Source organism: Perna viridis, chromosome 4 (genome assembly GCF_037379345.1).
Source record: "Perna viridis isolate PV_CMFRI_1.1 ecotype Kerala chromosome 4, ASM3737934v1, whole genome shotgun sequence".
NCBI lineage: Eukaryota > Metazoa > Mollusca > Bivalvia > Mytilida > Mytilidae > Perna > Perna viridis.
Genome location: NC_142448.1, coordinates 16,093,496 through 16,115,952, shown reverse-complemented (window position 1 = coordinate 16,115,952; position 22,457 = coordinate 16,093,496). Strand labels below are relative to the sequence as shown.

At 30.7% G+C, this 22,457-nt stretch overlaps 1 protein-coding gene across 1 annotated transcript; it reads right to left on the bottom strand.

Annotated features, from left to right (window-relative positions):
* Positions 1-149: 149 nt before the first annotated feature.
* Positions 150-22,457, bottom strand: LOC148619065 (lysosomal alpha-mannosidase-like). Its single transcript, XM_088578606.1, has 26 exons — positions 22,340-22,457; positions 20,828-20,930; positions 19,598-19,771; positions 19,066-19,259; positions 18,059-18,167; positions 17,621-17,718; positions 16,833-16,904; positions 16,360-16,476; positions 15,808-16,011; positions 15,368-15,440; positions 14,500-14,539; positions 14,188-14,257; positions 12,932-13,051; positions 12,414-12,530; positions 11,374-11,500; positions 9,903-9,973; positions 9,292-9,525; positions 8,649-8,767; positions 8,055-8,156; positions 5,888-5,975; positions 5,362-5,448; positions 4,327-4,417; positions 3,943-4,088; positions 2,538-2,711; positions 1,723-1,834; positions 150-947 (listed from the first exon to the last, which is right to left on the bottom strand). The coding sequence occupies exons 1-26, from the start codon at positions 22,412-22,414 to the stop codon at positions 838-840; spliced, it is 3,027 nt and encodes a 1,008-aa protein (XP_088434732.1). The 5' UTR covers positions 22,415-22,457; the 3' UTR covers positions 150-837.

Below are 22,457 nucleotides of genomic sequence, written 5' to 3'. Positions count from 1 at the left end.
GTCCAAAACAACAGCTTCTGTAAAAGTGTATGGATCTGTAAATAATTGTACCGTAAGGTTCCATACTGTTTTTATTGATTTAAAAGGTACCAAGTGGGATTTAGTAACTTTTAATTTATTCCTGATGTGTATCTTGAATATACAATAAATAGTATATAATAGTTTATTAAGACATAAAATTCATGGATGATAACATGTGTATATTTCATTAAAAAGCAATCATACATAATAAGCATCATTAAGAATCTATCATACTAAAACATGCATAACCAACACAAAATTTTAAATCTGAACTTCTTAAAAATTATTACTGTAGAAGCCTTATATTAAAAAATAACAAAATCACTATTTCATTAAAAATCTCAAGAAAAGCATTAACAAAACAAAAAAAAACATTCTTTAACACCATTAACATGCAAAACAAATCATAATTGAATAATCAGATACCAATATCGATGAAGAAAATAAAATTATAATACCCTTTCAATCAGTAACAATATACAGCTAAAAATATAATATATAAACTGTATTAACCTTAGTGTAAATATTTATGCCGCCTTCTGAGGCTAATTTCTATTTTGCTCGGTTGCCTCCCTGCAACCATCTGGACCTTGGAGTGTCTTGACCATATTTATATGCTTACTCAATTTACTTATGAGACACCAATGTATTAAGTGAAGATTAATTGTACTGATACATGCATAATAATGAGTTTACACGTTAATAAACATTGAACAGTTGTTTATAGGTCATAAGATTCCAACCTTGCACACTAAACACACTATACTAGGAATGTGAAGAGATTGCATCATCAAGTAGATGAAGATTTGAGATGATCTAATAACTAGTAGCTTTCCATGAGACTTGGAATGTTCTTATCTCCATTGGGTTCAACAGTACTGTGAAATTGTCAGCATTTGTTACAGGTCTATACTGTCCGGATAAATCTGCAATATATTGAGATAATAACATTACAATTAAAATAAATTATTTTAAATTCCATATACAATTGCAGGGCAATCATAATTTTGTTATTCTACATTTAAGTACTTCAAGGTTGTTTCCAAAGAATATTCTAAGATCAACAATGATATTGAGCTACTTTTAAAGTAATATCAAATACATATTAACAAAAAACCATTACAAGTGAAAATTTAGATATACTCTTTCTGCTTAAAAAAAACTTCCAATAAGATCAAATCTTTTCTTTATTGACCTAAAGTAATTATCTAGTTCATAACAGGATTGACTGTATAAATTTACTTCATGTATAAAACAAGGTATCCTGGGGTATGTCATTTGTTAAGAATGATGGAACGAAACCTCTCCTTATACCTTCTTGTATGTCTAGACAACAACAGTGCATTAACTTGCAATAAAAACAAAACCTGGATGAGACTTTTGAATCAGAGTATTAAATCAAAATGTGATGTTTGTAGAGCGATTTGCCGGAATTCCATTTATTGTTTAATTTCTATCCAATACACTGCTATTGTTTGTACAGCTTTCCTCCTATTATTTCTACAAAGTTTACTTACTTACCACTGGGGGCACTTGATAGAGACGTTAAGTTAGTTCATGAAACAGTAGGAGAGTAGGATAAGATAAAGTGTTATTTACTGTCAGATGCCATATATAATAAATAAATACATTGTGTATCCTGTAAATATATTTTGGTTACACCATTAGTACAATACCAGTATAAATATGTTAACTATATACCTGGGAAACTTGCATTAGTTTTCCATTTCATTCTGTGTAGTTCAGACAGCTGTAAATTGGCTCCTAATGTAAGTTCCTCTACTGATTCTACTTTAAATGGTACAAAGAGATTCTGAAAAAAAAACATCAGATTATTGACATGCACCCTTTTGTGTAGCAAGGGGGACAACTCACAGTGAATTTCTGTAGAATTTAATACAAAAAAATTGAGATTCGATGATATCTTGATTTATTACAAAAATCTCAAAATGATTAACAATAATATGATGGTCTAAAGAGTTACCAAACGTTAGCATGGTAAAAACTGTTTTTATTTTCTTCCCTTATTTAAAAAAATCTTCATGGATTCAATATTTTTTCATTAAGTTCATGATCATGCCAATATAAAAATTACACTTAGTGCAGTTAGACAAAATTTGTGATATGCTGTGCAATCAATAAACTTAGAAACTGATCACACAGTTGATATGTAAATAGATATTGTATCTTTGAATCCAGCATTACTACAAACAGATCTAGAGGTATATACATTGAAAATATTTAGCCATATAGTCTAAATAAAAAAAAGATTTTGTTATTACAGGAAGATAAATACTACAATGAGTAGAGATATACTAAAGGAAAAAAAAGAACTCAAAAACCCCTACCACAAAGAAAAAAGTTACTAAATAAAACACTCAATGAAAATACTAAGAAATTATTTGTATCTACCTGTTTATTTCCTTTTGTAAAGATAGTTAAATCAAATCAAAACAGTACAGTAAACTATTCCAGGACTTATAGAATTGATCTAGCATGGTTTTTAGTTGATATACCTGTAACATAACCTTTACTGGCTGTGACAGAACTGGATCTTCATCTTTCTCATAAATGTGTTCCAGTCTGATAAGATATGGTTGAGATTTAACTGGGGTTACTGATGGACCATTCCACTGTGTAAATGTTAACATGTGGATGTTGTCGGGAAGGGCTTGTTTTAATCCACTCCACTGCAAAGATTCATGTTAAAAACATCTGTCAATCATAAGAAGACAATTCTACTGAAGAAACAAAAAAAAAACTGTAAAATCAAATATATCCATTGACATTGCAATTAACTATCAGCCTTTCTAAAAATCAGACAGAAGGTGATTCATGCATGTCAAAAACCCACTGAATTCAGTCTTATTTCTTGTTCAGAAACAATTTATGATCACATAACCAGTATTAGTTTTTCATTAGGTTCTTGCGCTATTGAGATAAAAATTATATAGATTGTACATGAAATTTGCACTTTGGAAGAGTTATCGTTCTTGATTTGGCTTCATTTGGTTGATTTCAGTGGGAGATGAATGTATGATTTTCTTAAAAGTGCAGATCTGAATGCAGAAATGGTTATTGTTCTGTGAAAGCATAGCATATGTAGACTGAAAGAGCATCGCTTGTTTGGTGGGTTTTTCTTCACCATGAATCACTTTACCATAGGCAGTGTCTGAATTTTATGTGGACTGGTACTTAAGTAGACAAGGTGTTTAAATTACTCTGTCAACTATGTCTTACACAAATTATAACAAAAATAACTGTCTTTTCCTATTCATGTTACTTGATGTTTCTTCTTTTCACTAAACAGTTCTATTCAGTTTTATTCTAAGAACAAAAAAGTATTAAAGTCATACCATCTTTCTACTACCCTATTTCATATATATGTATACTGTAGTATTCTTGAATTCAACATTAGATCTGGCAAGTAGATAAATGACAATTACTTTTGTAGAGACTAGTGGTAAACTGCCGTCTAACCATCAAAAACTGTAATTACTATATTGGTATTTGGTATCAGCCATTCAGCAAATTATACATGTACAATAGTATAATAAACTATCCTAATGTCAAGAAGAGATGTTCATGCATATAAAACAACAGGTGCTTATATAAGATTGATGGATTGATTGCATATGGTTTGACATCCTATAGCAGATATTTTATGCATTTCAGACCCTGTTTTGTATAAGACCGACACACCGAGCCGGATGTTCATTGTGCTAGAGCCCACAGGCAGGCATGCAAACCCCACTTGGACACATTATGTGGACTCAAAGCCAACCGTTCATCCCACTATTCCTTCAATAATATGTGCTTAGTGGAGAAGCACTGACTATTAATTTTAATATCTTAAGTGTGACTTGGCTGGGGATCGAATCAATGACCTCATGCACTACTTATATAAGAAACAACACTTACAGTAGTATAGTAGTTGTGACTCCAGTCTGTAAATTTCATTGAAGATGTTGTGAATGAAACACTTGGTGCCATGTAAAGCTTAAGAGATTGGTTACGGTGGAATTTAACGGAGTTATTTATCTTGTCTACATACAGGTAGTGTTTTCCTACAACAGATGAAGTTTACAGTTAACAAAGTTCAGGTTTTATTAGTAAATTACATTTTACATGACATTATTGCTGAATATGCAAAGATAAGAAAAATGCATATTATAAAAAAAAGAATAAAAATTATCTAATTTGAGATATTTTGAAAATTGATCATTTTTTAAAGGCTATATTTACCATGAAATAACATTTTGATATTTTACAAAAACTAACCAAAACAAAAAATAAATTAATTACCTCTGGCAATTAGGCCTTTTCCATCCATTCCTGTTTCATTTAGTGCTTCATTTACTCCTAGATAGTCATCCCATAACAGGCGGCGATGAACCTAAATAAAAATATTGGCTGCACATTAAACTGTTATTTGAATATTGGTAGTCAGTGAATACATACATACATACATACATGTATATGCAAGTGAGCAATTAATATAATCTCTGTAGAGCTTCTTAACAGTCTACAAGATTGATGACAAATATGAGCTTTTTCAATGGTTGCCAGGCCTGTGGGAAAGAAAAGCCAAATACTCAGGGAAACTCTTGGGTTAAGGTAATGCCTAAAAACCTAGATACACATGGGGCTCCAACCCACAGCAGTGTCAACCTAGTAACTACAAGTCTGACACCTGAGCAAGGCCACACTGTCCCATAAAATGATAATGAACCTGAATTTTTGCTGAGTCATAAAATTAGAAACAAAATTTACACATAACCATATACTACAACACTGATGAAACCTCACATGTATAAAAACACCAAACAAAATTTCATTTGAATCCAATCACCGACCAAAGGAGTTGTTCCCCCCAAAATAACTTTCACTAAAATAATTTCACTTCATTTATTTTGGGGCCTTTATGGTATGGGTTTTTTCCACCATTGAAGACAGTGTGGTGACCCGTAAAATTTAATTGTTTATTGCTTGGATTTTTGGTGTATGACTGTCTCTCTGGCAATCATGCCATATCTCCAACTTTATATCTGACGGACTGACAGACAGATGCAGACTATCACTAGTCTCACTGTGCAATTGTGGCATAGGATAAAAAAATTATCTAAAATCTTTCTTTTCAAACCTGTTAAAAATAAGATATGACCTAACAATACTTGTTAAAATATCTCACAAAGAACTATTAAACCTAACTTTTATCATAACCATCTTATTCCTGAAAATTTAAAGAACATATGGGAGCTACAAATGCATGTACAAGAAAAGCTTATTAACTGTAAAGATATTAATTCATGGGTGAACAAGCAATAATTTTATACATACCATTAGTTCCATATTACCATCCTGAATACTACCACCACCCTGGCTTCGGTCTGTCATTACTGTAAACTGAATGTTCTGAGATACATCCTTAAAATACAGAATTAATTTGATACATTTAACTGATACACTAAACTAATGTCATATGACAGTTTTAATCCAACTCTTAAATTTATGTGTTTACCAAAATGGCAAATGACAAAATAACAAAATCATTACTGGGTCGAGTTCAATATGTACGTGTATGTAAACACTACTTTTGGAATTCATTTTTTATTGTGCATGATTTTTTTTTCTCTGCAGAATGAAAAAAAAAAGAATCAAATATGTAGGCTTGGATCTAGAGATTTTAGAAAAGGGGAATTCCAGGCTATAATTTGCTCAAATTTTGCACAAAAATAACCAAATTTTCCAACAAAACCCTTGAACCTGGATCCACCATTGAATATAATTTAGAAAGTATTAAGGAGAATGATAAATGAAATATATTTAGGACACAAATTGTTGATAAAGATATAAAGCAGCTTACCCTAAGATAAATTCTGCTGTTGACAGGATAATAATTACCAGAAACAGGTTCTGTGTTGGTAAAGTTCCAAGTGTCTCTATGGTCTCTTCTGAAATTAGTATGATACAGAGACTCTGATAGTAACAACTGTACATATTCAGAAATTACTGACATTGTCAGTGAGCTTTTAATAAGTGTAAACCTTTGAATTAAAAGAAGACAAAGTTCTCATAATGGTAGTTAACCTTTGACCTTAGAAGCACTGAGAGCCTGATTTCAGTCTAACAGAAAATTAACATGTAATACCAAGTGGAATGTAAAGCAAGAATCTTTTTAGTTTTGTATCTTTAAATGTCTATAGATCGTGATTAAAGTTTTATTTTATATTATATTGCACGAGCTTGAGAGTGCAATATAATATTCTGTGAGGGACAATATTCACCATTATTCATGCAATAACCCTTTTATTATATAGTAATAAATATTTCAGTTAACATTATACTAATTTGTTGCATGGCAAGCCAAAGTGGAGAAAAGCCAATATTTTGTAATATTAGAAAATGATTTTTTTCCTAATTTAGTAATATTACAAAACATCACACATTTTGTAATATTACAAATTGAATTTGTAATATTAGAAAATGAATTTGTAATATTAGAAAATCACTTTGCAATATTGCAAAATCAGTCTTATTTATTAATATTACAAAATGATTTTCTAACATTAAAAAATCTTTATTGAATACAACAAATGCACTTCTTAATATTGGAAAATCAATTTCTAATATTAAAAAATTGTTTTTGAATATTAGAAATTTAATTGAATTTTTAATATTAAAAAATTATTATTTAATATTAAAAATGTGTTTTGTGATATAGAAAATGAATTTGTAATATTGAAAAATCATTTTTTAATATTAGAAAATACTCATTTTCATCCACTTTGGCTTGCCATATTGTTGGATATAATGCATTTGACACTGTTGTATGTGTTTTATTGCACTAGTTCAAATATAATGCATAATAAATACAGTCAAACCTCGGTAGCTCGAACTCCATGGGACCATTGAAATGTGTTCGAGTTATCAGGAGTTCGAGAAATTGAAGTTTGTATATTTCCGGATTTCTTTTGTTGCCGGTCCGAGTTCAACTTTATTGTTAGAAATTACTTACTTCCTCCGAAGTTGTGTTAATTTGTGGGTCTTTTTCATTTGCTTTCGGAAGATTGTGTTGATTTGTGGACATTAAAAATGCTGTGTTTTCTTTTAAAAATGTCCAGAGTGGGGTTCATTGGTCAATAATTTGTTTTCATCCGAGTTTAATTCATGGTTTCATCATACTGACTTCGGAACATTCTCGAACTTCAATCAGTTTTATCAAAACTACCTAATTATTGATGACTTAAATATTACCTGTAATTAACTAAAATGACACTGATTAATGATAGGGTTTCAGTTTTTCACACCTATTATTACCCAAGCTGACAAAATGGCTGACGAGTTCGAGTTAGTGAGGTTTATTCTCCGAGATTTATTACCGAATGGAACGATTAGTCTGTTCGAGTTTTTGAGAAATCGAAGTTCGAGAAATCCAAGGTTATTTATATTGATTATATAGGGGATAATTTAGGTACTTTGAATTTTTTTCGAGAAATCCAGGGTGTTCGAGCCATCCGAGTTCGAGCGAGTGAAGTTCAACTGTATATGAACTAGTGCAATATGAAATTATGAATGTTTGATAAATTGTAGTAAAATTAAAAGGAATGCATTTTTTGTATTATTTGAAAGAAAAATGGAATCACAATAAATGTCACGGAACACGAAAATATGTTGACCCATATAAGAGGTCATTGCCATTTTTATAACAACCTGTCAATATCCATTGAGCCATTTTTTTAGCAGACGACAACAGTGCAATAAATTTAAAAACGTATTCTGAACGTCTCTGAATTTTTCCGGATACGAATGAAAGTTTGCATGCACATACCGGGATATATTGCATGTTTGTTTTCTATTGATATGAATAGGAAAATATTTATTACTATATAATAAATATATTTATAGCACAAACTATTTGATTTACATGCTACATTTTCTCCATCACACATTAAACATGTATGTTTGCATGTAAATAATTTTCTGTGTCTTATTTATCTGATATCACACATTATATGAATTTGTTGGTATACCTTCTCTGCAGTATTTCTCTACCATTAGCATCTGTATAGACAATACCCTTTGTATTCAGTCCAGTGCTAAACCTGGATATCACTTCTTTACCATTACCATCACTACAAATATAAATCATAGTCTTAAGTAGGTTTCAGGATAAAGTCTAATGTTAAAATATAAAAATCACTGTATTCAATAATACTCATATTATTTTTAATAAACAACTTGGCTTAAGTACAAAATATGTTATTTTTTTCTTTTTCACATTTAAAGTTATATATCAGGAATAGGAATTAAAAAAAAATGAAGAGTTTCTGTAAATCTACTGATATAATTTCTACCTTAGTAGTTCTCCTTTCATATAAGAGGTCTCCATCAATGATGTCTGTCTGACAACAGGGAAATTACCAAATGGCATGAATAGACAAAATCATTTTATCTATATATCCTCAACTTTGTATGGCAGTGAGTCATAATTAATCAAAAAACTGTAAGCACTGGAGATTTTTTATTCTTGTGAAAATTGTAGAATGAACAAAATTTCAAAGATGACATGATGAAAAATAAAACAAAAACTGTAATCATACATTTCCCTTATTGTGGCACATTACCTGACAGGTATGGGGCCAATGGTCCATTCCATTTCTACATCCCTGGCCCCATCATACAGTCTGATCACCTGTGTGGCCCATGGACTAAACTTCTGATAAACCTCTTGAACTAGCTGGCCCTTCAGACAATGATTCCAAATATTACAAGTAAATGTATCATATTTAGCACTTCGAATGTAATAAATGAGCTCTTTAAATCTAAGTTTAATGAGTTATGGCCATTAAATAAAAAAAAAACTAAAAAAAAAACAAAATGACACAAAAATGTATAAACCAATTAAAAACTGATTTAATGACAGAGAAAAATGAACATGTATGGATAAATTAAAATGACAATGTAAAAACCTTAATAACAACTTTATATTTTTTTGTGAAAATAAAACTATATTGTTTGTCAAAGTTTAAACCTTACATTTTTCAGAAGAAGAAATAGCAGTAATCTTCTCACTTATATATGATATATAAAATAATTGCATAAAACAGTACTTTTGTAATGTCATTTTTACAAACTACCATAGTCAAACTTAAAAATATGCAAATAAGGTATTCAAATTTGGAAAACTATAACTCCATAAAATTAATGAACAAGTGACTAGTATAAATTTCCCTTCAAACTCATTATTTTTCTGACAAAAAAACATACCTCTTGAAACACATTTGACTTTTTCAAATCAGCATGGAATGATATTGGCTGGGTGTTGTTAGGTCTAAAGATGTAAGCACCAGAGGGTTGTGAGTCGAGGGCTGATGAATGAGATGATCCAGACACTCCAATGTAATACATCAGTTCCTGTTTTAGAGGAACTGTTACTCCACTGTCCAAATTCTTCAACTCTTTCATGGCACCAGTAGTACCATCAAAAGTTATGGACACATGCTAAAAAAAAATAATTATGAATGTGGAAAGAGATATTGTAAATTATTACTTGAATATACAAGTATTAAACTAGAATAACTGTGAGCAAGCTCACATAAAAATACCCCCTGCTTCCAATGGACTTCAATGTAAAACACATGTTGGATAAATATCTTTGGAGTTATCCAAAAGTTATATTCTTAAATAAATATGAAGTAAGTTGAGGCTAGTATCTACTTGAAAAACACATAATGAATGTTAATCAAATATTGACTTCAATTGGTTTTGGCAATCACAGCTGGAAAAAGACTAGAGAGAAACAATAAACTAGACAGGTAACCAGAATAACTAACTACATTTAAGGTTTTACAAATGAAAGTTGAATTGGCACCACTTACCTCATTTTTCATGATCAAGTCACTATTGCTCTTCATTTTAAAGGACCTTGTTGGCTGTTTATATTCACTGCCTTAAAAATTAACAGAAATTAACACATAAAAATGTGGAAATCTTATCTTAACGATGAAAGAAAACTTTGATGGCAGTTGAACTTGTCATAACCAAATGCAAAAACAATAGTAGATTTCGTTTAATTAAGAGTAGATTCCTGCAGGTCACTACCTAGTAAAATATATTGTTCAGTCATGCATACCTTGACATCTGACCTAATGACGAAAAACTGTAAACTTTACTTCCATGTTAATCAAGATTCAATCTGTAGAATCCAAACCCATGGTAGGAAATTATAGTCATGCAATGGAAAACAGTATGGACAAAAGAACATATAATGTAAATGTATTTATTTTTGTGGATTCTGTCAATTGAACATATTCACATCAAAGCTCTGGAAATTTCTACAGCCCATGTTGGTCATTTTATCAAACTTGGATGTTTTGTGTCCTTCTTTCATATGCTCAGATTGAGAATAAACTTTTTGTGTAGTCAAATATTGATAAATATTGGAATTTTTGTTATTCCATCACATACATGTACTATGTCTGAACATGTCAAAAAATAAACAAGAAAAATGGACGTTGTGACATGTAAAAAATACATTGCACTTCTTGGACTTTTTCTTCACATAAGCAAACACCTGAGAAATTCGAAGTGACGAAAATAATGGTAAATAAAAGAAAACCATGAATATATTGTCTCAAATGGTTTGTTGACTTCTGTGTTAAATTGATCAATAATCAATAATTACAAACTCTGACTGACGGTTTCAGCAACACATGCTTCTGTTACCAATAAAAATTGTCGAGAAAATGATGGAGTGTGTACAAATTTTCTAAAATCTTTTTCTTAATTTTATAAATCAAGTAATAAAGGTATGAAAATTTTCCTAGCCACTTCAATTCATTCATATATGCAATGGTAAGGCACATGCACCATTAATATAATTATGAAATCAACTAATCAGTTACAGGTTGCTGCACATCGGCTAATATTGACAAACACCTGTCAATTAATTTCCAATAAACAATTACAAGACAGGTAGACAGGATGTTTTGTCACAAATAAAACTATGCAACTGTAATTTATAAGGGTTGAAAAATGGTCATCGGTCATTAGCAAAATTTGTAGGTCAATGAATAGATTTTTTTACCGCGTCCAGAGTCTTGATTCATGCGTTTCAATTTTGGCAGTTCAAAAAATGATAAGTGTTATATTATGTTATAAATTGATTTTGCTTGTAGTATTTTGAGCTGTTTTTGGTTCACTGTGAAAATCAATACATGCAAAAATAATACTTTTATAGTAGCTAAACTGTACTAACTCATTAAGACTATACTAGGAATCTTAAAGATGTGAACAAGAATAAATACGCAATTTTCAAAACATGTATCTAAATATTCTAAATGTATTTACCTGTCATTGTAATAAAATAAGTATTGAATCCAAGAGCAGGAAGAGTAGTGGAGAAAATCAACTCATTTTTAGCCAAGGAACCTGATCTTTCTGGTATCCTTTTTGTTTCAGCTGAGACTGGTACTACCTTTTATAGTAAAACAGTAGTCACAGGTAAATGACGGGAGATAACTGGCATATTTGTTAATATTTTACATGTAGATTGTTTGATTGAACTTTATAGAAAGTTTCTAGAAAAGCAGAGGATGCGTACCCTAACAGTGCACCTGGTCCATGCTCCAAGTCTTAGTGGAGTCAGAGTTGCTCATTTACTTTTGTTACTTTGTATGTATTATTTTAGTAACTTTATATTCTTTGTTGTGTTTGTCTATTTTCTATGTCTGGTCTTTGTCCCTGGATTTTATTCTTTCAATTTCCACTAGAATCTTGGTTCCCTTGATTACTCTTTAACTTTCATTAAAAAAGGGGTAGATTCACTTGACCCCAACATTGTTCCTATAAATCAAGCAAGTTTTCTCAAATCAAATTTTATAATACACAAGTTCTCACTGGATGATGGCTTCATGTTTATGGGATCTTTAACAAAAATAATGACTTTTACCAGTTTTGTCATTAGTCAGTACACACTTACATGATATACATGTAAGTGTAAAAATGCATGAAATAGGGGATTTTTAACAACTCATGAAGTATGCTTTAGTATAGTTGTTCTAGATCATACAAGTATTAAGTAGTAAATGTACAGCCTTATGCTTTTTCCCAACTTACAAAAATGATCAAACTGTACACATATGGGCAATCAACTGATCATAAAATAGTTATCAAGGGAACCAAAATAAATGTCAAATTATCATTTTACTCAAATTGTACAAATTATTTTTAGACATGTGAATTTTGAGTAAAATAGGCATTTTTTTTATTTATTATATAACTATTTTCTTTCTACAACGTTTGCAAATTACACTTACATGCCTTTTAAATAATTTGTAAATAAATATACCTTACTTAAATTCTTTCAAATTCTTCCATTTCTTTATTACCTGAGTTTTTATCTTCTCTCCTTTAGGACCAATGACGACATATGATTTACCAATAACAGGTAATCTGATCCAATGAGATACTGATCTAGTTAGAGGATTGTACACTGTCACTGTAAACTGATCAATATAAAAGAAAAGTTTGGTTTAAATCAGTAAATAGAGTTTTGCTATACCAAAAAATCAATTAACTGACAACTTTTTTTTACTGCATGGTATATATATTTTATTAGGGACTAGTTCTGTTGGAAGAATATGACCGAGATGCCAAATTTGGTACATGTATCACTATTGTTCTCATCGGTCAAATGATAAAGATGATAACTCAGTACATTTCAATTTCATATAACAAAAACATTGCCTTCTACTTGAATCCTTTGCTGTCATTTATGGTAGTAATTGTCTCATATCAACCTATTTAAACAAACAGAAAAATAACATGTTCTATAAAATAGAGTTACCATTGATCAATTTGGGTGATATCTAAATCTTACCACTATTTATAATTTTCATTCTTTTACCTGTTTATATGTTTCTGTTAAATGACAGACACTAATATTCAGCAAGTTACAGAACTTTTGATCTGGTGGAACAACTTTGCCTTTCTTGTATAGTTTCTTCATAGCATCATTTACTACTTTCTAAAAATGGTGCATAGATGTTTTTATTACCTAATTATAAGGTTTTATTTTGTTTGTTAAATAAACACATATTTTTCTCTATTTTCAAAATTAATTCAGGACAGGGCGATCTATTGCACTGTTGATGTACTATTGCACAGTGCAATATTCTCCTTGAGGAGTCTATTGCACTGACCCCATAATGACCTTTATCTAAGCCTTTTGATTGGTTGAACTTTTTTTAAGCGCTTCATTGAATTTGAATTTACACACAAAAAACTTGTGTGTAAAACAGATATGTGACTCTCTTCTGCCAATTCGTAAACATGGAACGATCAATTTCCTATTCCTGGTCGAATGGTTGTCTCTTTGACATATTCCCCATTTCCATTCTTTATTATATCTCATAGACAAATTAGGTAATAAAACAGTTATTAAATGGGTTGGATGCAATAGACCAGAACATTTGTCCTGTGGTACTGAGAATGATCAAGTGTTCTATAGCACTTGACCATTGGCCTCGTGCAATAGAATACTTGATCATTCTCAGTACCTCAGGACAAATATACTGGTCTATTGCATCCAACCCATTTAATAACAGTATAATACTGAAGTTATGAAATAATCACCCTTTCAAAATATTGCAAATCAAAAAATACATATACTGGCTCTGTATTTGGTACTGTTATTTTAGAAATATAAATTAGACATGCTCAGTAATCACAATGATTCTTTATAAACTTATGTAATATTTTCTCAGAGCTACTACTCATTCTTAAGTTTTATTGCTTTGTGTCTATTCTTTGATCAAAAGGATGTTCTTTTTGCAAATAATGTGCACACAACATACATTTTGTAGTTCTTTTGGGTTGTTACTATTCTAGAAAATAATCTTATCAGTTGGTTCTCTTGTCAACTTATGGACTATTTCCCCTCACAGTGTTGAAAAATTCGGTCCTAATCATTGAGTTATAGTGTGATTTACATTACTGTATTGTAAGGATGTTTTACAGTTGTTTAAAATGTGGAAATTATTACAAGCAAGCTATTTATAATGGTCCATTAGAGTACAAAAACTATGAACAATGCCAAAACAGTTGACTTATGTAAATCGTAATAGAAAGATAAATAACTAAAGCCAGCAGAGATATAATAACCTGACATTCCATAACACCATTTGCCAATCTTTCTGCATAGTCATAAGCTACAACCTGTTTCTCTGTACCTCTGAAGATAAAAAGTAGTGTACTGTCAAAATCTGTTTAACAATGAATCATACTTAGGTTTGTTTAAACATTGAAATCTGTGACAGTGTTCAATTACCAACTTTATAGATTGAATATGTTGCTTCTAACATAATAAATGTTATTCAATGCTTAAAATACAGAATGTTTTAACTTAAAAAAAGTTGTGTCCAAATATATATCTTTATACTAGAATACATTGTAGTATAAATTTTAGAAACTTACGAAACTGCATCATGATGCTGTGCAACACCCATGGCTTCACCTGTAGATAAATTGAATGCTTACATAGTGAAAATCTTTCTATATACATGTAGTTCTTTTAAAAGGTATCCATGGAAAATCCAGAGAGTGAATGGCAATTGCCAATGTTTTTTTTTACAACAATGCTTATCCATAAGAGATCACAAACTCAAGTTTCCTAAAGCAATTATGGTTGAATTGTAATTTACTGGTGAACAACTGGTAATTAACACAGAAAACACTAGAAACTTTAAAATAACAGAAATGAACTCTTTCAACTTTATTACTATAGTTGATTTATTATGGAACTATAACAAAATATTTTCTGAATCATCTACTTATGGTACAGAAAAATACTTGCTCTCTCTAACATCATAATGAATTTAACATTACATTGGAACTGAAGAAGTAAATACATGTAGAATAAACTTAAAGAAGTGCTACCTATATCATGGACAATCTCTAAAACGGTTTTCCTTTCTAAGGACTACATAAAAATTAGTTTGTCTTGTCTTATTACTATATTGATTTCTACTTACTGTAAGGTTTGTTTTTTAAGTAAAATCAAATCAATGAAATCAGAGTTAGAAAAAGTCAAAGTTTGAAAGTACTAACATACAGATTGTAGATAGGTTGGGAATCAATGACTCTGTATATATAATTTTGTTTGAGTCCTCTGGCAATTTTTGATCACATATACATTAAACATATTATCATCAACTTAGATCAAAGATTCCCCATAATGCTGTTAGGGTCATAAAAAAATCTATCTGGTCAAAATTTGAAATTAAAAAAATAATAGCAAGAATGGAACAATGAAAGAAAAGCTACAATCCATTATTCTACATACGTAATATCTGTAAGTGGTATGTGCTATTGTCTGTGTCTTTCAACTTGGCCAAACCATCCAACTGTTTACACACCTACAAATATTATTATCATGCATACAAATTCCTTTAATTGTGAAATTCTAAAAATAATTAAACTTTAATTTCAGCATAATTCCAAAAAGGAAAGAGAGTTTTTCAAAATCTTATTTTGAATAAAAAAAGCTTTTGAACATTATCTGAACCAGTTGAAAAACAGACTAGTTTTCTAATTAAAGTTTTTTTTTAAAACAAGCTTTATAGATTACACAATGATAATGCAGAACTTAATATGAGTATACAGAGATTTCCTGTTGCATTTGTATCAAAATTGAATATATAATATCTACATGTTTTTTTTTATCTTCATCTTATTTTTGGTGATTTTCAGTAAAGTGTCTAAACCATAAAATAATGTTGATACCTGTAAGAAATTATTAGTCTGTCTAACCATGCCCTTCAGAGTGGGTCTACTGGTAAAATACCCAGTCCAGAAGCTATGTGGTCTATGGGCATATGGGAAAAAGTCATCTTGTTTGGTGGTCCATGTTTTATCTGCTTTATTTAAACTCTGAAGGTAACAGGTCGGCGTGGAATACAGTACATTCACATTACTACCGTTCTTTTGCTATAAATAAAGGCAAAGGTTATAATGGTAGAACAATTTGAAAAAAAAAAAAATCTATGCATGAGATTTAAAAAAAAACCAACTCTTGCACCAAAATATGATATTCTAATTACCTGGTATTAGAGTACACCAGAAAACTTGCACAAAGGTTGGAAAAAACACTGCAATTGAATCATTAACTACCATAAGGAGAACTAGTTTTGTTATTGAAAAAGTGTAATTAAACACAAAACAAAAACAAAAAACGGTTTATTTTCAAATACATTTTTTTCTAATAAATTTCAATTACAAAATATAATTCAAAGCAGGTCTTATCAATATAAAACATGACTCTATACCAATACCTACCAGAAGATTGACATAGTGTATCAATTTGTCCATATTTTTATACCATGTATTGGCGTTCTGATAGTTAAAGTCACTCCCCATTGTCATCATGATATTGTTTGTGGCATAATGATTGGCCTGGAAAATAATGAGCAGGTTTAATAAAAAAATGAGGAAATTTAAGATTAACCTTTTTTTAAATTTTTGTAATAGGCTTGCGAAAAGCTAAACTGATAATGCTTTCAAATAACTTCTAAATGTTGACACAGTTCATGCAATAAAACTTTGTGAACAACATAGTCTTTATAAGAAACATAAAATATAAGTTATAAAATCAACATTTAAAAAAGTTTCATTGTCAGAAAACTTCAAAGCAAAAAAAATATCTGATTAGATTAATGTGTATCTAAATCAAGTAAACACAATAAAACAATAATACATCTACATTTTTAGCTAAGGTACAAAGTACATGTTGATAAGAAACCAATCCTTACTTGCAGTTTGGCATATCTGATGAATGTATTTACTTTCTTGTTGACATTGTAATCATGGAGTCTGTCATCATCCTAAAATGTATAATTTTTTCATTCATATTGTCAGTTTTTAGAAAATGTATCTTCATTTCTTCAACAACTTTTTTGTTTGGTCAGTTACCTTTTTTTCAATGTTCATAATTCGCTGACCATTCATCTACATGTACGGTACATATATATTACATACAGAACTTGATTGTTAATTACATTTTGTAATTCCAAGAACTGGTGTCACTTTTAAATCGTATATTGTTTGAATCAGCTGTTAATCTTCTACATAAAACAAATTGTAATTCAATTATAGTTTTGATCACTGACCAAATTTTCTATTAAAACCTAATCTTACAATGTAAATATTGGCACCGAGAATTAAAATCTGACAGGAATTTAACGATTCAATGTTTAGGGAGAAGCCGTTTGGCTAAACAAATGAGCAAGTCATTTAAGACAATTTAAACAACAGTAGGTGTCAATAAAGTCATAGAAAATATTTTTTATTCAAATTTTAACAGTATCTAATTTATGTGACGCCGAGTATAGTTGAATCTACACTAAATTTAGACAAATGCACATCCTTTCATTCAACTTTCACTTACCTATATACAACAGAGAAAATCCCAGGAACACATATATATCTTTCACTAAAATTCTCCAGTGACAAAATATTACAACATGAAAGACAGGCCTATACAAGACTTATAAGGAAGTTGCATGATGTAAAATTTTGAAAAAAATATACAGATACTAACCATAATAGGATCATCAGTACAACCAATATCAAAACAGAAACCAGGTGGAGGACCATATCCATTGAAATTAACACCAGTAAACAAATCAGACTTTGCACCTGTACAATTATATAAAACAAAAATTAACTGTATAAGATATCTATTATCATCAAATTTAAGGTAAAATTATCCACGATCCGTGTCAATTAAAAATCTTTGTAAACGTTTGAAAAAAATTAAAATTGTCTTTTCATTTGCTCAAAGTACATAACCAATAAATCAGGCTTGGGTGAAGGCTTGTCAATGTTTAAAGTTTTTGGACAAATTGTATGAACACAAACTGAATAAAAATACCAGCTGCTTATTAATGTAATTGATATTTTTATATAATCTCAAGATAATCATTTTTACTCTCTTCTCTAAATTATAATTAACATTTGTTCACAGGTTGGTACAAACCAAGATTTTTGGGACTGCCATTCCACATCATTTCCATAGTTTTGGTCTTCAGACGCTGGCTTTTATCTTCATAATCCAAACGCCCAAAGAACAGTCCATCAAAGCCCATCTGCAATAGAACAAATTTTTAGAACTTCATAAGGCTTTAAAGCACACTAAAAATACAATTAAGGATTTTCATCTTGACACCGATACATCATTAAAATAAAAATAAAAACGCACAAAAACCATTAGTATTTACTGTAGCCAACATATTTTTGGATCCACGTCATGTGACCTGATGTAATGGCACAAATAGGCATTTTCAATAGATTTTGATAGAAGTGGTCATAGCAATATATAGCTGCCTACAGGCTAATGGAAATAACAATAACAATAAAAATAAATTAACCTGTACAACAAGAAATACATGAGAACATTACGTGTAATTAATCTGATAATAGAAATAAAAAATTCACAAAAGTGTGACAGAAGAAAGTGTCTAGAAAAGGTGATATTTTCATGATTTTTTTAAGTCAAAGGTTCATAGTTCAACTAACAAAAAACCTGCCAACTGGAACTGATAAAACATTTAATCAGTAACATTTCTAGAAACACCTGTACCCAAAGCATTTGTTCATTACTAATTACTTTCATTAAAACCATTCAACCACAATTAGACATAACTTGATTTGTAACCCATCATAGGGGTGGATACAAGTATGAAAAATCTGAGAGTATGCTGACTGACCATAGAGGGATTGTGCACCATCATGCTTCAGTGATTTACAATCATCTCATACAATTTTTTTCGGAAAAACAAGTGAGCGTGCTGGGCCTTGATCTTCCTTACCATCACTACATCCTAACATGTGTATACCATAACTACAAGAGGAATAAAAATCTGCAGGACTAGTTGAAATTTTGCCTGACAATGACATTTGGTCTGGTACATTAAGCCATGACTGAGTACAGAAAATACACCAGAGGGACAATGCAGTTACATGTATGTAGTTTGTTCCACACACCTGAGCAAATAGTGATGCTTGTTCCCTGGAATGTCCAAATGGATCTATTTGCCAAGCTGCTCTTGGTCGCCCACAATCTCCAAAGTTCTGACGTAAATATTCAAAACCCAGAGTATGCTGGTCTATAATAGCATTGTAGTGTGTTGAGGCCTCATCATTCATACACCAGCCACCTAAAATAAACTCCAACTGGCCTGAAAGAGAAAATTGACACTTAATGACAACTCATTTCTGGCAAATTAAGGACACTTGATAAGGCAAACAAATTTCCATACACTTAGCAATGAAGTAGTGAATTATTAGAGCATATGAATTATGGATCAAATCCTAACCTCCTGCCTTAACGATTAACTTTTTAGCCAACCCTGAGATATGGTGGTATATGTAAATGCACCAAATATTAGTTTTTACTTCTACAACCCCTTGTATTTATATCCAATCAACAATTATAATAGATTCTCCTAAATCAATTATAATAAATTCTCCTTAGTGTTTAGGTAAATCTGGCTCTGTAATTGTAGCATACACTAACCAGAATTAACCAGTCCCTTTACAGCATGTCTCATAATATCAGACTGTTCATTAAACCACCTTGCAAAAAATGCAATCTCAACATAGATGAATCTCTTGTTGGGATCCTTCAAAAGTTCTTGTATCACTGAATCCAATATATACTGTACACCTGCATTTTGGATGTTATTTTTCTCTGTAATAAACATGTGATATGTGATTAATGTACAACCAGCATTATTCCATGATTTTCTAAAAAAAAAATAAAAATTTAATAAATGAACAATTATAACAGTCCTTGATTTGTCTCAAATCTATGATATAACACAAGTTGAAGATATTACTTGGAAGTTCTAAAATTCTTGCCCTGTGCAACTGCTAATTCCAACACAAATGTAATAATATAAAAAAAGCAATGACGCTAACATAAGCCTGAAACAGTTCTTGTAATTAAGAATGAACACCATATACAAGCACAAGTCTATGGGCCAAACATGTACATTTGTGTCATTTTATCCAAAAAAAATTACTATTATTTACAATCAGTTGTTTGTCATATTTCTACAGGTTTCATAATCAACTGCCTCTGAAAACTTTTTAATTTTAGACATATTCATTACAAATGCCAGTATTTACATTGTACATGCACACAAATAGAACCCCACACAACCAGCAGTCAACCATTTACAATGAGAACAGATTTACTTCAAAATTTTGAGTTTTCAGCTTTCAATATAGAAGAAACATAAACTATCAAATATGTCACTGTTTGCCATGCGAGATTCAGTTTATCTCATTTATGATACAACCTATACATGCTATACAGTTGAAACAAAATGTTTTTTTTTAATATTACAAGAAAATGAGTTTGGTGACCTCCAATTTTCTTTCCGAAATACATGTATGAAAGAATGTCCGTTACATGTAAGTGTAATTTTTACGAAATTTTATAAACCAGTTTTTAGTAGTTCAAATTCCCTACAGAATCCATATAAATTGTTGTAAAAATTGCTATATTAAGGTTCAATCACTAATATCTGGCAATCAAGTTTTGTGACCTATGTTTTTACATTAAAGTTTTTAGGTATTTTCATTCAAGGTCATCTTTGAGAAAAAATTGAAAAATCTGTTTACAAAAATATTAGATATGATCTACCTTTATCAACCTTTCAGCACCATGAAAGAATTAATGTAAGCAAACAAATGTATTATTCTACAACCTGCTGAAGTAAGAATTAAGAGAAATACAGACCTCCATAGAAATACTGGTCCACTGTTTTTAACCAACCCACATCATCATGTGTATGTGGAACCAGATGTATATTCAACATACCATCTTTAGTTTTGGGGCAACTCTAGAGAAAAAAAACATCATATTTAATAGCACATTATTTAATATAATTACACATGTTACGTACCGGTATATAATCTGATTATCTGAATATTACATCATTTAAATGTAGAACACACTGTACATGTAAGAACTTGTAAAGAAAAGCACACAGAAAACTATATAACATTACAATGTCGTATCTGTGCATGTTATACAACATACTTAAGCAACCCACATGCACATGTATGAAAGGTACCTTATGACAGAGGGAGTGGGGACAACTTAAGGCCCAAGTAAGGAGTTGGGTAAACAGAGCAAAACCCAACATTATAGCACTCTCCTGATAACAGAACTTTTTCTTTTTGCTGAATTTTTTTAAATCACAACATTTGTTTCTTTGCCTGGATTTTTAATCTTCAACTGTGAATTGTTTTCTTGTATTGTTATCTACATTGTACTGACTCATCACATTACTTAATTCATCACCCTTGAATTTAATAGTAGATAATTCACGCAAGTCTAATTGCACTTGTAAGGTGTAGTATCAAAACTGAAAATCATTGGAACAACTGAAATCAACATATACATTGTACATGACTACAATTTCCAAATGGAGGTGGAGAAGCATGCACAAGAACTTAAACAGTCAGGAGATTCAAACAAATAGCAATTTCTGTGAAAGAGTAACCAAGGGAACCAAAATTCTAGTGGAAATCAAAATAATGTAATCCAGGGAAAAAGACCTGACAAAGGAAACAAACATACACCACAAAACACATAAAATAACCAAAATAATACATACAAAGTACCAAAAGTAAAGGAGTAACTTGGACTCCACTAAAAACTGGGAGCATACACCCCCTGAGTTGCCCATATAAAGTCAAGACCAGGGTAGACGAAGGAGGAAAGGAAATCTATGACAAGTTGATTAAATCAGTTTTCATGGTGCAATTGGATACACTGTAATGATCCACGAGCTTATGATAACTACCATAAAACTTCAGTCTTGTAGTAACATAACCCTGTTCCTGAAGCCTAACTGTAAGAAGTCTAGTGGTGCAGTACAAAAAGTCTGCATAGTTACGGCAAGCTCTGGCATAACATATGAGTTGGGATTTGTAAACTCCATACACAGGTGCTGAAGGTTGCCACAGATCAAAGGAAAGTTGACGATAGAAATTGTACATATATAATTTTGCCAGCGTGTATTTAGATTATTACCCAAGTTTCACACTTTCTTCTCAATGCATGGACCCCAGACACCTTCCCAAAACAGGAAGGAAAATCCTTGCAATGGAGGAACATAAAATATTCAAACTTCTTATAGACAACATACATAGTTATGATAGTATTTTTGGCAGTCTGGTTCATACTTGATTCATTCGATTTCGAGTATCAAATTACAATTTTACATAATTACTTTTAACCTACCAAATAACCACAAGAAGATGCAGAGCAAACTGTTAAAGAAGCGATCGACAAAACAACAATAATATTGTATGACATGTTCGTTTACAACTGCAATTTTAACGAGGAGTTCCGAATGGAC

Excerpts from the sequence above, each read along its gene's own strand:
- LOC148619065 (XM_088578606.1), bottom strand. The coding sequence starts at position 22,414 with ATGTCATACAATATTATTGTTGTTTTGTCGATCGCTTCTTTAACAGTT. Across the intron at positions 16,477-16,832 it reads TCAGATATGCCAAACTGCAA|GCCAATCATTATGCCACAAA; the intron begins GTAAGGATTGGT and ends ATTATTTTCCAG. Across the intron at positions 16,012-16,359 it reads TACACTATGTCAATCTTCTG|CAAAAGAACGGTAGTAATGT; the intron begins GTAGGTATTGGT and ends CTTTATTTATAG.